The sequence below is a fragment of the Oryctolagus cuniculus genome, chromosome 6 (genome assembly GCF_051225735.1).
Source record: "Oryctolagus cuniculus isolate XC-2025 breed Fujian yellow rabbit chromosome 6, ASM5122573v1, whole genome shotgun sequence".
Lineage (NCBI taxonomy): Eukaryota > Metazoa > Chordata > Mammalia > Lagomorpha > Leporidae > Oryctolagus > Oryctolagus cuniculus.
In genome coordinates, this window is record NC_142872.1 from 145,727,050 (window position 1) to 145,743,394 (window position 16,345).

General features: G+C 38.6%; 1 protein-coding gene across 16 annotated transcripts in view; it reads right to left on the reverse strand.

Annotated features, from left to right (window-relative positions):
• Positions 1-901: 901 nt before the first annotated feature.
• The window catches only part of ENPP2 (ectonucleotide pyrophosphatase/phosphodiesterase 2), a 116,355-nt gene continuing 100,911 nt past the window's right edge, over positions 902-16,345 (reverse strand). For 8 of the 16 annotated variants that reach the window (XM_070075430.2, XM_070075429.2, XM_051844005.3 and 5 more), the window contains 7 exons: positions 16,257-16,331; positions 14,809-14,945; positions 13,754-13,889; positions 13,007-13,084; positions 9,369-9,501; positions 6,862-7,018; positions 902-1,509 (listed from right to left, as the gene is read on the reverse strand). In XM_070075430.2, the coding sequence (XP_069931531.1) occupies positions 1,339-1,509; positions 6,862-7,018; positions 9,369-9,501; positions 13,007-13,084; positions 13,754-13,889; positions 14,809-14,945; positions 16,257-16,331 (887 nt within the window). In that variant the 3' untranslated portion in view covers positions 902-1,338. The remainder of the gene's footprint in view (positions 1,510-6,861; positions 7,019-9,368; positions 9,502-13,006; positions 13,085-13,753; positions 13,890-14,808; positions 14,946-16,256; positions 16,332-16,345) is intronic. The other 8 variants (XM_070075433.2, XM_070075432.2, XM_089335631.1 and 5 more) reach the window with 1 other exon arrangement.

A 16,345-nucleotide genomic window follows, 5' to 3' on the forward strand; every position in this document is an offset into this window, starting at 1 on the left:
ATGTATAGAAATTAAAATTTTCCTTAAGCCTGTTATGTAAAGTCAATTGAAAATGTGTTACTTCAAAAATTAAAAGAAATTAAAGAAATAAAGAAGTATGTGCTTAAAATTGTAAATATGAAATACATGAAATCTGTTTTCTTTATATAAAAAGTGTTATGAGATAAAAAATAAATAAAATATCATTTAGAAAAGAAAAAATGTGTCACTGATTATAAAAAGGAGCAACTAAAACATTAACATAATGGAAATAAAGCAACTTGCTGTTCTGTTCTGTTTTCTTTTTCTAAGAGGGGAAATTAGTAACTTAAAAATATGACAACCCTAACATAAGTCTTTTTCCATAATACAATCATAAAGACTGAAACACTGCAATGACGTCCTCACTCCATGCATCAATATAAATTAAAGCATAGCTGTGTCCCTCTAAAGCCAGCCTGCATTCCATTCAGACCCTTTTGTCTTAGTGGATTGTCACTAACAGTTGTACTTGGCATTTTTTGTTCTCTACCTTGATTGGTTAATTACATGTTTATGTCAACGTCTCATTCCACTGTCTTTTTTCTCCTCATATCCTTCATGATTCTTAGGTTAATACCTGGTACAGAATATGAGCTTATTATAGTTTAAAAAGAAGCTGTTCTTCCAAACTTCAAAGTACTTTTCAGAGATGGGGTGTGTGAGGTATTCAGGAGTTCTCTGGTCCCTCTTTCCCTCTACGGCTCTGACTTCCCAGCAATATGTACCTCAACCTTTCCAAGTCAACTCTTTGTGCCCCTCTAACTCAACTATCACAGAAACAACCAGGAAGAGGGCCCAAAAGAAGCAAAGTGTTTTTCACGTGCAAGAGTAGACCTGAAGCAAAGCTTCTAATTTACAAATGAAATAAAGGTCACAGAAAGCCAGGAAAAACTGGATGTGTGATTTATTATATTTAAGAATTGGTCTATAAGGCTTAAATATGTCTGTCATAGTTAACAGCAAATGAATGCAACTTTACAAAATCAGTATTTTGATATAGTACAGGACTAAATGTGGTAACTGTGCATTGGAAAAGTAATATTTCCTCAATGCAAATATCAAATCTGCAGCCCTGTTACGAAGCTTCCACTAAAAACTCAAGCTGCAGAATTTATTACAAGCTCTACTCTGAACACAAGACTACCTAAATCAAGCATTAGAGAAAAACAGTGGAGTCATTCAGGAATAATATGTCAGATTTGGTACAGGATTAAAATACTAACTTTTTTTTAATGTCCTGGTTTCAAATTAATAAATACAAACACAATATAAAAATATACACCAGTTGATAAGGCTGCTCTGCAGATGATTAGGAAGTTAAATCTCGCTCTCATACGTATGCAGGTATGTCTTGAGTGTCAGGATTTCTGGATAGCTGCGGCTGGTCTTTCGGAAGAAATCCAAACTGGTGAGATGTTCAATGTCCCGTACCCGAGCTGTGTGCATCTTTATGAGGTCTTCTACCCATTTCGACTCATCCTCTGAGCTCTGCAATGGAAATAAAACACAATCAGAGTCAGAATTTTCCAGAGGAGATTCTCCAAATGGTCAGTTTCCTCCAAGTCCACAAATGACCTCTGCACACTCCTGCACACAGAGCCAATGCATGTTGTTCCTTCCTGACCTCCCTGCCCCTCTATTGCAGTCCTGTCCGGAATGTGCCACAAATACCTGCCCTTGGCTGTAAACATTTTCAACAGCAATTAGCTGCACCAAATAAATAAGACATGCGGTACGAGAGGTCATTTTGCTCAATAGGCTCTCACAACATAAATCAAAATTAGGAAAACCAAAGACCCTGGAGAATTCAATAATGTGTTTCTTTTCCCAGCTGTCAAATTGCAATATTGAACACAGAGCACAAGTAATTTGGAATGTTCTTCTACCTCCTAAGAAAAGTAAAGAGCTTGTGCCTGATGAACAAAAGTGTGTGTGTGTATGTGTGCATTCCTAGTTTCTTATTTAAAGCCTACTACATCAGCTATGTTAGGCTGCACGAACTGACACTCAAATAAGGGATTCAAGGTGAAGCATGTGAGTTTAGGCACCTGGGACTTTGGGGTCGGAAATGCCTGAGCTGGAAATGTGGGTCTACCACTTCCTGTCTAGGAGTCCTTGGTCAAACTATTTGACCTTTCAAGTCCTTAGCTGCTTCTTCCATTCACAAGGCTAGTTTTTGCTTACTTCTGCAGCTCCCTTGGAGGTAGAAGAGAGAGGAACTAAAAGCAGAAGGGGGGTAGGGGGGTGGGGTGGAGGTAAAGTTAGGAAACATCATGGAGTAGAGAAAATCACCTTTCGTTTGAACTGCTTGCCAGAACAACCACCTCTCACCATAAATAATAGGTGAAAGACATTCAAATGAATCACATTAAACAAAGTATATTCTTTCATTTCTGAGTGAAAGAGTAAGATCCAAGAGCCTCGTGAATAGTGGAAAAATGCCTACCTTCATTAGCAGACATGGGGCAGGTGGGCCTTTTCGAGTAATTGCCTTCCCAAATGTCCCTGCCAGTGCAATGGCCTCCAAGATTCTTTCTACAGGTGGGAGGCTCACTGCAAGTCCCAGGGCTAGGAATGATCAGACACGCCCTCACCCAACTCTTGACACTAATGGTCTCAAGGAGCTACCCATCAAAGCCCAAGGACCTGCAGAGGTTTTCTCGGAAAGCTCCAACCCACACAGACCTGGACAGAGAGCTACAGCGCTTGTGCCAGAGCTAAATGTGTACCATGAGGGTGTTGGCTCAGGAACTTGATGACTGGCCATCCCAGACAAAATGAAGGAATGGGAAGAAAAAGCTTTGCAGGCTGAGGAAGTAAGGATTTTAACCTTCCATGCCCTACCCTCCTCCTACCCAACCTAACCAAGGTCTCTGCAATTCACAGGAAGGGAAATACCTAAATATAACATTATCCACAAGGATGCTGACCAGTCCTCAGTGTGACCATATAATTAACAAAGTAGGAGGTCTCCAGATGGGTCAAGACCCCCTCAGAGCAGGCAGAGAATGCATGGGAATGTATTTTGGGAGAATTTTCATATTCAGCTCATTATTTGATTTTTTCAATAGTTCAGTTTTTCCTTTGTAAATGTAGTCATTTGAGCATATGAACAGAGGTGAAAAGGTTTTTCCCAACTTAAATAATAGAAAGCTGGGATTTTAAGACTTCAGAAACCAAATCTGTCTTTTGCTGTTTCTTTTCTTTTTTCTTTCTTTCTTTCCTTTTTTTTTTTTTTTTTTTTTTTGGACAGGCAGAGTTAGTGAGAGAGAGAGAGAGAGACAGAGAGAAAGATCTTGAAAGGTCTTCCTTCCGTTGATTCACCCCCCATTGGCCGCTACGGCCAGCGCACTGCACTGATCCAAAGCCAGGAGCCAGATGCTTCCCCTTGGTCTCCGCCCAAAAACTGGACTGGAAGAGGAGCAACCGGGACAGAATCCGGCGCCCCAACCAGGACCCAAGGACGGGGGCCATCCCCCACTGCACTCCCTGGCCACAGCAGAGAGCTGGCCTGGAAAAGGGGCAACCAGGACAGAATCCAGTGCCCCGACCGGGACTAGAACCTGGTGTGCTGGTGCCGCAGGCAGAAAATTAGCCTGTTGAGCTGCGGAGCCAGCCTAAGCCACAGCCATTTAAAAGTAAACTTCAAACCAAGGGAATTTTTCCATATGGACAGGGGGTTCTTTGATAAGAAACAATCTGGCAATTAACTCTATTAAGAATTACTAGAGAGGACAGGAAGACCTGTGAGGACATCAATGGATTTCATTTTGTATTGTTTGAAATAGTAAGTTTCAAACTTTCCCATCACCAAATTCCCCTAATGAAAGGTGAACCTGAACATGTTTCTCCAGGGTCCTAAAAGTACCTTAAATAGTCTACTATCCATAGGAAATCTCTCTGTTGTCTTGGCTTTATCTTTAAAAATGCATGGTAATTTTGAATTTCATACCATAATTCCCATTTGATTTTTGGCAAGAATTGTTCATCTCTACACACTTTTACTAAAACTGAAGCTTAGAGAAAGTATATGATGTTGAATACCTCTGGAATGTTGTTCTTATGATCATTTTCCATGGCTATCAAGTGCCTGGGCAAGAAGAAGAATCCCTAATGTCCCAAAGTTTACCAGAAAAAATTTTAAAAGAAATTAGGTAAAATGGAAAGAGTATGGGGTTTTGGAGTCAAAGATCGTGAACTTACAGCTTTGCTGTACTACTAACCAAACAAGAAACCCAGCAGCACATGTTCCCTTTACTGGGTATGGGTTTCTCAATAGTTAATAAAGGGGCAGGGAAGACATCAGATCTCTATTCCCGCCTCATAGGATGTTTAGGTTATTGGTAAGAATGTATGTGTAGGCCCTGTGCAGGACTTATAGGTCATAACATGCACTTGGTAAATGGTGACAACCACTACTGCTGCTGGTACAATCATAATGATAACTATTATTACCACTGTATACTACTACTACTACTTCTAAAACATCTGTGTCTAAGCAACCTTTAAAATTCTGTCACCACTTCTGCCTTCATTTCCAATATTCTAGACAAACTCCAGCAGCTTTTTAGACCATACTTCAAATTTCTATTTTTCCTGCACCTTTAATTTTGCTTTGAATATTCATAGTACCAAACTTTACTCATAACTGAAGCCATAGACCAAATGCTACCTTGTCCATGAAGCTAACAATCTCTGTTGAAACTATTCCTCTGGCTCTCTGCCTCTCAGTGTGGTGTGGTACCTTCTGTGCCCTGTGAAGCAGGCTGCCAAAATTCATTTTATAATTTAGGAATCTGAGTACACACTGTTGACTGAAACCCTTCTGTAGATTATATGCGTGCTCCTTCTATAAAGTAAAACAAAATCATGAAAACTATTACTTCTTTCTTAATTTTTTTAAAGATTTTATTTATTTATTTGAGAGGTAGAGTTACAGACAGTGAGAAGAAGAGACAGAGAGAAAGGTCTTCCATCCACTGGTTCACTCCACAACGGCTGGAGCTGTGCCAATCCAAAGCCAGGAGTCAGGAGCTTCCTCCAGTCTCCCACATGGGTGTAGGGGCCCAAGGACTTGGGCCATCTTCTACTGCTCTCCCAGACCATAACAGAGAGCTGGATCAGAAGAGGAGCAGCCTGGACTAAAACAGGATGGGATGCCAGCGCTGCAGTCAGAAGATTAATCTACTGCGCCACAGCGCCAGCCCTGAAAACTATTACTTCTAAAATCAATCTTAGAATAAGGACTTTCTATCACACTAAAGAGGTCTGAAGAAGCTGTATGATTTGTCCCGGAGTGCTAGGTGAGTACAGCAAACAGCATAGCTCCTGTCTTCCTTCCTAGGAGTTTTTCATCAGGCCATTCTGTCCCCAGTTGTCTCCAAGAATAAGTGACTCTGGGGGCCGGTGCTGTGGTGTAGCAGGTAAAGCTGCTGCCTGAAGTGCTGGCATCCCATATGGGCGCCGGTTCAAGTCCCGGCTGCTCCACTTCCGATCCAGCTCTCTGCTATGGCCTGGGAAAGCAGTAGAAGATGGCCCAAGTCCTTGGGCCCTGCACCCACGTGGGAGACCTGGAAGAAGCTCCTGGCTCCTAGTTTCAGATCGGCAGAGCTCCGCCTGTTTCGGCCAATTGGAGAGTGAAGCAGGAGATGGAAGACCTCTCTCTCTCTCTCTGCTTTTCCTTCTATCTCTCTGTGTAACTTTGACTTTCAAATAAATAAGTAAATCTTAAAAAAAGAAAGAATAAGTGACTCATAATTCTTCTGTGCTCTTTGAGGATGAGGTGATTATTACATCTCTCATAATAAATAGCAAGAGATCATTTATTCAAAAGGTGCATGAGGAGTCTCCAAAAGTTCATGGAAAATGAGTATTATGAAAAATTATGTCTGCATTTCAATATTTTTGTACCAAAATACATATGTTTTCATTATATTTCCATGATCTTTTTGAAATACCCTTGTATATTCCCTCTCTCTCCGTCCCTGTGTGTGTGTGTGTGTGTGTGTGTTTAAAAACTTTCACTATGGGAATCTTTAAACATCCACAAAAGTAGATAATAATATAATGAACCTCCTTGAACTTTTACCTAGTTTCAACAACAATCAACATTTTGCTACATATCACTTTCTTTTCATAAAATATAGTAAAGATAGTAAAATATAGTTACTATCTTTTATAAAACTGGACACATTTGGACATGTATCATTTATCAAAATTGAACACACAAATTGTACTATGCTAAATGCACAACCCTCCCCAACACACACACATACACACATTGAAAAATAAAATATAATTCAAAGTTCCTAATTGTTACCCAAAGCTCTGGTTGAGTTCTTTCTTCTTCTTACATTGTTATATAATCCAAATGCTTTGCAATAACTGTGTTCTCATTGAATAATGTGAATATAAATAAAGAAACAAAGACCGGGGTTCGTGTGTAGATCTACAGGTCAAGCAGCCGCTTATAATGCCAGTATCCCATATTAGAGGCTGGTTTGAGTCCTGGCTCCTCCACTTCTGATCCAGCTTTCTGCTAATCAGCCTGGGAAGGCAGTGGAACATTGTCCACATACTTGGACCCCTGCCACTCATGTGGGACACCAGGAGAGCGAGCCAGGTCCTGGCTTCAGTCAGGCCCAGCCCTGACTTTGTGGTCACTTGGAAAGCAAACCAGTAGATGGAAGATTCTCTCTCTCTCTCTCTCTCTCTCTCTCTCTCTTCCTCCCCCTCTCTTTCTCTCTCTCCCTTCCCCTTTCTCTGTTACTCTACCTCTCAAATACATAAAATCTTTTTTTAAAAAAATTAATTGTGAAAGCAAATCCTCTTTGAACTCACATTGCAGCTCTCATCGTTGTCAGCTCGGTGAGGAAGGATGAAAGATGACACAGAAAGGGGGCCATCACACTTGTCAGCGGGCTGAGTGAAATCCAAGCAGCTGGTGACAATACTGTAATAATGAGTTGGAACCGGAATGGAACTGCCTTCCACGTACCTGAAACAGGGAGGGAAAATAAAAAATTATAATTGGCAACACTTTCTTTTTTAAATAGTGGTCAGTGAGTATTGCCTAAGTCACTAAAAATAGTTCACACTGGGTTGAGTCATTTTTCACTTCAAAGCACTAGCCCACTTCTATATTACTGAACATAACATTTTCTTTGCCTGGAAACCTCTCTCCCTCAGTCTCACAGAGTAAGAGATGCTAGACCAAGAAAACAACTTGATCTAAGACTTGGAGGCAGGAAATGGGGAATACATCAATGCAACAGAAATGAAAGCCCAGAAGAGCCAATAAAAGACAAATTGCAGTGGGTTCTGCGTACCAAGGTGGGAAGTTTGGGTTTGCTATTTAGGCAGTAATGTTCTGACAAAGGTTTTTTTGTACTAGAGAGTATTATTATTAGATCTGGACTAGAGGCAAGAGACGTTGGAGTTAGGGGACCAACATCTCTCTCAAGCCACAATGAGGTCTTGAGCTTGATACAAAGAACTCATTTGCCAGAGGAAGTACCAGGGACTGAGTATTAGATATCAGCCTACAGGTATAAAAAAACTTTTCCAGTAGAGTGGAGTACAGAAATTTGTGATCCCTTGACAGGTTTTCTGTTATCTTAATTTTAATCATTTTTCTAAATACTAAAATTATTACGGAATTAATAATTTTGGCTAAAAACTATAACAATGATCAACAAAAAGGAAAATGTATAATTAAGATGAGATTTCTCATATGGATGACTGGAAAAGGATTAAGATATTTTCTATGTTATAGTTTTCTGTATTTTTTAAATAGTATTTTATTTTCTAATTGTCTATATATTACAATTAAATCCTATTTATATTCTGTGCTGCACTGGTTGCTTCATACAAGTAAAAAATTAAGTAGGAGATTAGAAAAGTTTGATCAATCAGTATTATAGTTAATAGAGCAAATGAGTTCTGATGGGGTTTTCTTTTACATTTGTATTTATTTTATTTGAAAGGCAGAGAGAGAAAGAGAGGAAGAGAGAAAGATACAGAGAGCTTGTCCATCCTCTAGTTCACTCTATAAATATCTGCAATACTCACTACTGGGCCAGGCCAAAGCCAAGGGCCAGGAACTCAGTCCAGGTCTCCTATGTGGTTTGCAGGGACCCAAGCACTCGAGCCATCAGCTGTTGCCTCCAAGAATATGCACTAGCAGGAAACTGGAATTGGGAATGGAGCCAGAATTCAAACCCAGGCACTCCCAGGTAGTATGCAGGCATCCCAAGCAGTATCAACTGCTGCACCAAATGTCCACCCCTAGTTCTGGCATTCTATTGCACAGCTGAGTAACTAGAGATAATGATAATGTACTGTATATGTCAAAAAACACAGAATTAAAGATTTTGAAAGTTTTCACCACAAAGAAATAATTAGTATCTGAGGAGATAGACATGGTTAGCTTGATTTGATCTTTACATAATGTATACATACATCAAAACTTCATGTGGTATGCCATAAATATGTATAATTTTTATGTGCCAATTAAGAAATAAATTTAAAGGAAAACTTATTCTGAATTTTTTGTGTATGTTATCTTCTTATTTCTTAGCTAGCCTATGAATGCCTGATAAGTGTCCTGTATGCCTTCTCCTTCTATATCCCCAAAAGCACTAAGGAGACAGAGACAACCAGACTCAACCAAAGCCTAAGTATAGTTTCCTAATGAAATGCACTGACTGCAAAAATCTAAGTGATTCCATAAGTCTTCCCAAATAATGGATATAAATGTAAATTATCATCTTCTCACTAAAGAGATGCTGAAGAATAAATGACCAAAATTTTTTAATTTTTGAGGGGTGGGTACCATGGCACAATGGATTAAGCCACCACTTGGGATGCCCACATCCTATGTTGGAGGGCTTGAGATGGAGTCCTGCCTCTGCTTCCCACCCAACTTAATGCTAATGTAATAAGAAGGCAGCAAATGGAAGTCCAAATACTTCAGTTCCTACCACCCTTGTGGGAGACCTAGATGGTGTTCCTCTCTGTCTCTCTCCCTCCCCTTCTCTGTCTCTCCCCACTCTCCCTCTCTCTATGTCACTCTACCTTTCAAATAAATAAATAAACGTTAAAAATCTTTGACATATTTTCTTTCACATAATGGAAAAGTGTATTTACCACAAAACCCAAATATATGTTCCAAGCACCAACACCACAGTTAATTAGAGGTTCAAGAGACCTATAAATTCAGAAGGAGATTCAAAGAAAAAAAAGACTTAAAAGATATTGTCTGCTCTCTAGTATGTGAATATTTGAAAAATAGCCTGAGTGAGATCTTGGAATTTAAGAATCTTACTGAGTGGAAATGAAAAGCTTACTGTTTAATTTTGTCCTCTGTGTCATGTAAGCCATCATAGTCATAATCAAAAATTGGTCCACTTATCACATTAACTCCATTTCTTTCTGTAGCATATTTCTTCACCAATACCCTTTGGAAGTAATTCCACACCCCTGTGCAAAGACAGAAATCAAGTTTTCATGAACAAAACTCCTTGCTTTGGCCAAATTCTCTCTAGGATACATTATAAAAGGTAAATAACACAGGGGATAAGACAGCAAAGCTGTTGTGACCCATAACAAGAATCAACCTATTCCAAAGCTTATGTCTGTGAGAGAGGGAGAGAAAGAGAGACAGAGAGATTGACTTACAGACCAACAAAGGGAAACATACAAACCAATGAGACAGTGGTGGGGAGTTTAATCAAGTCTAATAAATCAAGGTATGATTTCCAGATGAAGTTATTGAGCTGAGATGTAAAGAATGGATAGATGTTTCCTAGACGAAGAAATGATGGTAGCACATGCCAAGTAGAGGGAATTATATGCACAAAAGAGCAATTACTATGTTTCTGAATAATTGAAATTAAGGCCTCACTATTCTATCTCTTCATGGTCTTATTAATATGCTGGTTCCCAAGTTTGTCTTTAGCCCTGATCTTTCCAAAGAGATCCAGGTAAGTTATTCAGGAATCAATTTCATAATCCACTTGAATTTCTAATAGTCATATTAAACAAAACATTATCTAAACACAATTCTTCATTCCCCTTGCCAATCCTTCCCTACCTCTTGCCTCCTCTCTCATTGATAATGGCACTTACATTCACCCTGATGTCTGGTCAAAATCCTCAGAGCCATCTCTGACTTCTCTCTATACCCATTTGAACAAATGCCATCAGTGCTGTCTCAAAATGCATCCTGATCACCCCAAATCTGGCCAGCTCTCACCATTTTCACTGCTTCCATCCTGGTCCAAGTTACCATCCTCTCTGCAATGAGCAACAATGAAAGAGTGCTTCCTGGGTTCCCTGTGAAAAACTCTTACTTTCCTGAGGCCCATTCTCCAGACAGTAGCCACATGCAACCTGTTATACCTTAAGCCGAATTGTAATAGACACACCCCACCCATTTCTAACACTTTAGATGATTCCTCACTGAAATTAAAATAAAATCCCAACTCTCATCCTGCCTACCCCTATGATCTCTCTCTTTCTTCCTTTCCCCCAACATTGCCAAACTTGTTTGAGCCTAAACCTTTACATTTGCTCATCCCTTTGCTGGAACACTCATCCCCTGCTCTGCATGTCTGGCTTTTCCTCTACTACTCATTTCTCACGTTCAATACCACCCCCTTCAGAAGACTTTCTTGCCCACACTAGCTTCATTTAATATTATGACCAATGAGAAGAGCATGAGAGGAATGCAGTGGGAGAAAAGAAAGGCAGAAGAAGAGAATACAGGATAGCAAAGCAGACAATGAGTTGGTTCTCAAATATCACACCCAGCTCAGCATATTGTATTCCACATTTGGGTTGTGACGTTCAGGCTGTTATCACTTCTTCCCTCCTCTTATCAAAAAGCACTTGGCCATTTTCCTTCTAGAGCTTCAACTGCCTTTTAAATCTTCTGAAACTGTACCCTATAAGAAGTCAGAGTAGCCCACCACATCCAAAACACCCTGGATCGTTATTTGCAGTAAAGAGACAAAGAGGACAGTGGGAGAGAAGTTCAAATGTTAATACAAGCATTAAGAGAGAGAGAGAGAGAGAGAGAGAGAGAGAGAGAGAGAGAAACAACAAGGAGAACAGTCAAAAGGCCAAGCCCGCAGAAATGTGGCATGTGAAAAACCATTCCCCTAGCACAGAAAAACAGCAAGCTCTCTGTGAAAGGCCCTTTCCACACCAGCCTCAGGGTGGCACCGTGTGTTTCCTTTATTACTCTTTGGTCAAAAGAACGCACCAATAGAGAAGTCCAGGAAACCCTCATTTGTGGAAACTAAATGAAGTTGCATTTCATGTAACATGGTGATAAATGTACCTATGTGAGTTTCTAAATGTTTCTCGAGTGAGTTTTAGAAGAAACCAGGAAACTTGTTTTAAAGAACTTTAATTTTTCACTCACAAGCAATAGGTTATATCTTTGAACAAAGCTTCATTTACTAGCTTGCACATCAAATAAACATTTTTTTTCTTTAAGCTATTTATGCCATTTCATTATTAAGCAGGCGAAACTTGCCGCAGAAGGTGGCACTTAACAATCACTCTTTCCAGTTTTGAGGTTCTATTTCAGACCTGAGAGTCCTGTAACAAAGCCCATTCCTCTTCTGTTAACTCAACTAAGGTAGTGATGCTTCTTTTTCCAGCCTTCTCCATAAGCATAATGACCCTTTAACTAGAAATGAACTAAACAAGTAAAAACTGCCCTATAATGGGTTCTCTCTCTCCAAATGCATGGGTAGATGAAAGGATGGCGGAAAGGATGGATGGATGGATGGATGGATGGATAGATGAATGATTTACTTGTTATCAGAAATTTATAAATGGATCATTTTGGCCACCGGATAATTAAGTCATAAATCTATGACATAGGTCTAAGCGGTCACGCATCAAACCTCTTAATTTTACCAATAGTAGAAAAAAATGGCTTTTCTGTAATCACACAGCCAGTAGTCATACTCCAGGGACTAGAACTTGTTTTTCGGGGCCGGCACTGTGGCGTAGCGGGTAAAGCTGCCGCCTGCAGTGCTGGCATCCCATATGGGTGCTGGTTCAAGATCCAGCTGCTCGACTTCCAATCCAGCCCTCTGCTATGGCCTGGGAAAGCAGCAGAATATGGCCCAAGCCCTTAGGCCCCTGTACCCACGTGAGAGACCTGGAAGAAGCTCCTGGCTCCTGGCTTCAGATTGGCACAGCTCTGGCCATTGTGGCCAATTGGGGAGTGAACCAGCGGCTGGAAGAATTCTCTCTCTCTCTCTGTCTCTCTTTCTCTCTGTGTGTAACTCTGACTTTCAAGTAAAATAAATAAATCTTAAAAAAAAAAAAAAGAACTTGTTTTTTGGGGCCTGGGAGAATCATGCCAATTCATAGCATCACCATCATCTACAAATATTTGTGTCATGTATTAAAAAAAACTGCAAGTGTTTAAAGAATCTAAAACAATAATTTACATTGCTGTAAAACAATCTGAAGGCCACTTAAGTTTTTGCTGGGTTTCAGGGTCAACATTCTGAATATATCATCACCTTGAAGGAAAGAAGTGTTCTTGGTTTTTAATGTAATGATCAATAAATAGATATAGGGGCTATTGGATGTCAAATGAACACCAAAATATACCCAAGACCTTTAATAAGTAACAGAATAACGAGCACTGAAATAGATTGGAAGGAAAACATGAACTTGGTTTAGTTCAGCTTCTACCATTTATGACTTGGTCAGTTCTTGTGATGTCAACTTCTTAATTATAGACAAGGGATAAACGGCTTGCCAACTTCCCTCACAGATTCAAATTTTAGATCAACAGTAGAGAATTTACACGAAAGGTCTTCAAAAATTATAAAGGTTAAACACATGAAAGGCATTATTATTATTAAAATCAATATAGAAGTAGAAAAGGTAAGTGGTAAACTTGGAAATATTTATTTTCATAAATTACACTTTATTAGGTAAATATTGGACTTACGTTTGAAAGCAGGATACATTGGAACCATATTGGTTACAAGGAATGCATCATATTTAGATTCTGGTGAAGAGCTCAGATCTAAACATTGGGAAAACAAATAGTGTATGTTGCTCACCAAAATCTACTTCAACAAAAAAACCAATCTTCTACAGTAATGCAAACTGCAAGAAGGAAACAGATCTATTCTTTTATTTCTGCTCATTACCTCCTTAAGACATTTCCAAATTACCCTCCCACTCAATCTCTTATCTTCACTCAGCGGTTTCTTTGAAAAATTGTTTACAATGCTTTTTCTTCTTCCCTAGCTCTTAAGTCCACTAATCCTTATGTGAAAGAATTCCTTGATTTCATTACTGCAGTTTAAAGAAATATCATCAAGATAATAAGAGATAATGAAAGGATTTCACATGTTCTTAAGAGATCATCTGTACAGTATTAATTAGAGAACACTTACTGATTTCCTATTTCAATTTCAGATCTCATTTAGTGAAGTGAGAGGAAGGACATAGAAGATTCTCTTGCACTTTAGAATTTCTTTGGAGAAACGGGTGCTTTAAAGCTGATTACTTTTCAGCCAATTTTTTTTTTTTTTTAAGATCCCACAGAAGTTAATCTCTACCATCTCTTGAGTGCCCCCTTCTTAAGAAAACATTAGCCACTGAAAGCCTACATTTCAAGTTCTGTGGTCCAAAATGCACAAAATGACATCCCTTTGCAGCAATCGGATCTTGGTACCCTACAACTTACAAGGAGGAAAGAGGAATCCATAGGACATCTGCTTATCATTTTTGTAGGCCAAACAGTTCTGACTGAAACTCGGAGAAACACGGACATCAGGCCGCACACAGTTGGTCAGATGCTCAGGAATGCCAGAGACCTCGGCCTGCGTGGGAAGTCAGAGGTTTAGTAAAGCCATCACAGGGACAACCCCAAACCAATCATGATTCTCAAGCTCAGCATGACTCTCGTATCAGTCTTACATAAAACAACATATAGAACAGAATACAAAGCAGAAATCCCACTGTTGAAATAATGAATAGGAGTCCATAGGAAGTGACTTAAAAATAACACTCTAAGAAATAATATAGACATATTCTCTCTGAAAACAAAGACAATAGACATATACCAGCATAAATATATATATATATATATGTATATATATATTTGCTATATATAGGTCTGTATAAAGATTTATTTTATGTATATTTGGTATACACTAAAACATTCATAAGTGCACATGGTAAAAATTAACAAGAAACTGTGTTTGGGCATAAAAGCATTTTTTATTTGTATTCCAAAATTGCAAACATACCTCAACTGCCAACTAAGTTATGATATATACCTACCTATCTCATCCTCACTAAAACCAAAACAAAAAGATGCTGATAGTAGAAGAGGCTGGTGGCGAGGGGAAGGATTAGCAGGGAGTATATGGGAACTCTCTGTACTTTCCACTCAATCTTGCTGTAAGCCAAAAACGGCTCTAAAAAATAAAGTCTATTAAAACAAATAAGCAAACAAACCTTGGTGACTTCTGTAACTATTGGGCAGTGACTTAAGCAGAGTAAAAGGAACTAAAAGAGTTAGTATGTTTCCTTCAGAATTGAACATATTACCATGAAATTATTAAAACACTGAGGAAAGATCAGTTCAAAATATCTTGCAATAGATCCAAAGCAGAATTGCTTTCATCAGGAAAACTTCAACTATTTTCTGAGACAAAATTCTATTTAGTAAGCGATGATGGGAGAAATGCAAGGAAGGTAATGGAATGAAGAACATATAGCAATTTTCTCAATGACCTGTTTGGAAACAGTATATGATGTCCAAAGTGGCATTAAGAATATTTCACTGTAACCGCTTTCAAAGTCAGTATGATATAAGATGTCGTATCTAGTCCGATAAAGCACTGCTGGCCGTCCATAGAGGAGGTGTCTCTCTAGGAAAGAAACAAATAAAGCATTTTAAATATATATAAATGCAAATGTTAAAAGAAATATTGGAAAAGAGTCAAGTTGTCTAGAATTTGCTAGCTCACTTATTAATAACATAGCACCTTCTCCTTAATTTAATCAAGTTGTTTTCCTAGTACTTTTGTAGTTTATCTGATGACCTAAGCATGGGTCAAGGTTTACAGTTCTCAAAACAATAATGTAAATATCATATTTCTGTTAATGCTTTCTTTTCTTGTAAAATGTAAAACTGTCACAGAAAAGAACCACTAGGTGGTCAATTTGGAAATGATTCAGCTGAGTGAAGCCAATGATCGAAAATCTTTTGTAGAATTAAATTGATCCCTGAAGAAGTTTATCACGTTGACCAATGATTTAATTAAGAGGAAGGCTCACTTTATCATTATTTGCAAACTACAACTGAAATGTGCATTATTTCAGCATAAAAAGTGAGTAGTAATGAGCATTTAACATAAGCAGCTTTGTCACATGGGGTAAAAGTCTTTAGGTAAGAACTTAAAGAAACATGTATAAATAAAATAAGTGGACATTTAAGAGGGTCCTTTAAATACAGAAGAAGGATATGGATGTTACCAAAGAACTAAGTAAAATTTGGAGGTCTGCAAATTCAGATGCCCAAAGGAAAACTCTGCTCTCAGAGACAAAAGTCTAAAACATTACTCTTTGAGGAAGAAAAGATAGCAGTTTAACGTGCAGATCCTCACCCTACATCCAAAATAGATGCCTGGGGCTTGATCTGCCCACTTTGGATAAGCCAAAGTTAAAACTTCCAAAGATTCTTGGAAATTGGGATCCCTACTGACCAAAGTATTTAGAGATTGAAGTTTAGGCAATTCCATGATTCCCTAACTGATAATTTTAAAAAATGTATTATTATTCTATTAGAGAAAATCAGTTCTGGCAATCACTTATTAAATTATGTATACATGTTGCTTTAATTAAAGTATTATCAAAATACGCAAGTAACGGAGAAAACCCTTAGTAGAATACTTCGCAAGAACCCTCCCAAGTAGAACTGCTGATTTGAGGCAAAGCAGCCTACACTATTACAACACAAGTCTGTTCTTGGTAGTTTGGCTTTACAAACGACCATTACAGTAAATATAGAAGTCTAGGTTAAGCTGCCAAATTTGGGGACCCACCCATAAGCATTAGAACATAATATGACAATATTAAGCAAATTAAATATAATAAACAAATAAAAAGCCAGCAAATCATAACAGTAGTACTTGGGGCAGTTGATTAACCCAGACTTTCCTTCAAAGCTTAAACCAAACCTTTTCTAGGTTCAAAATTTCCATTAATGTTTTCCTTGTTTTCATTTTTGCTGCCTCTGAATTTCCTGGTTTCAGCTGGAAGCAGAAGT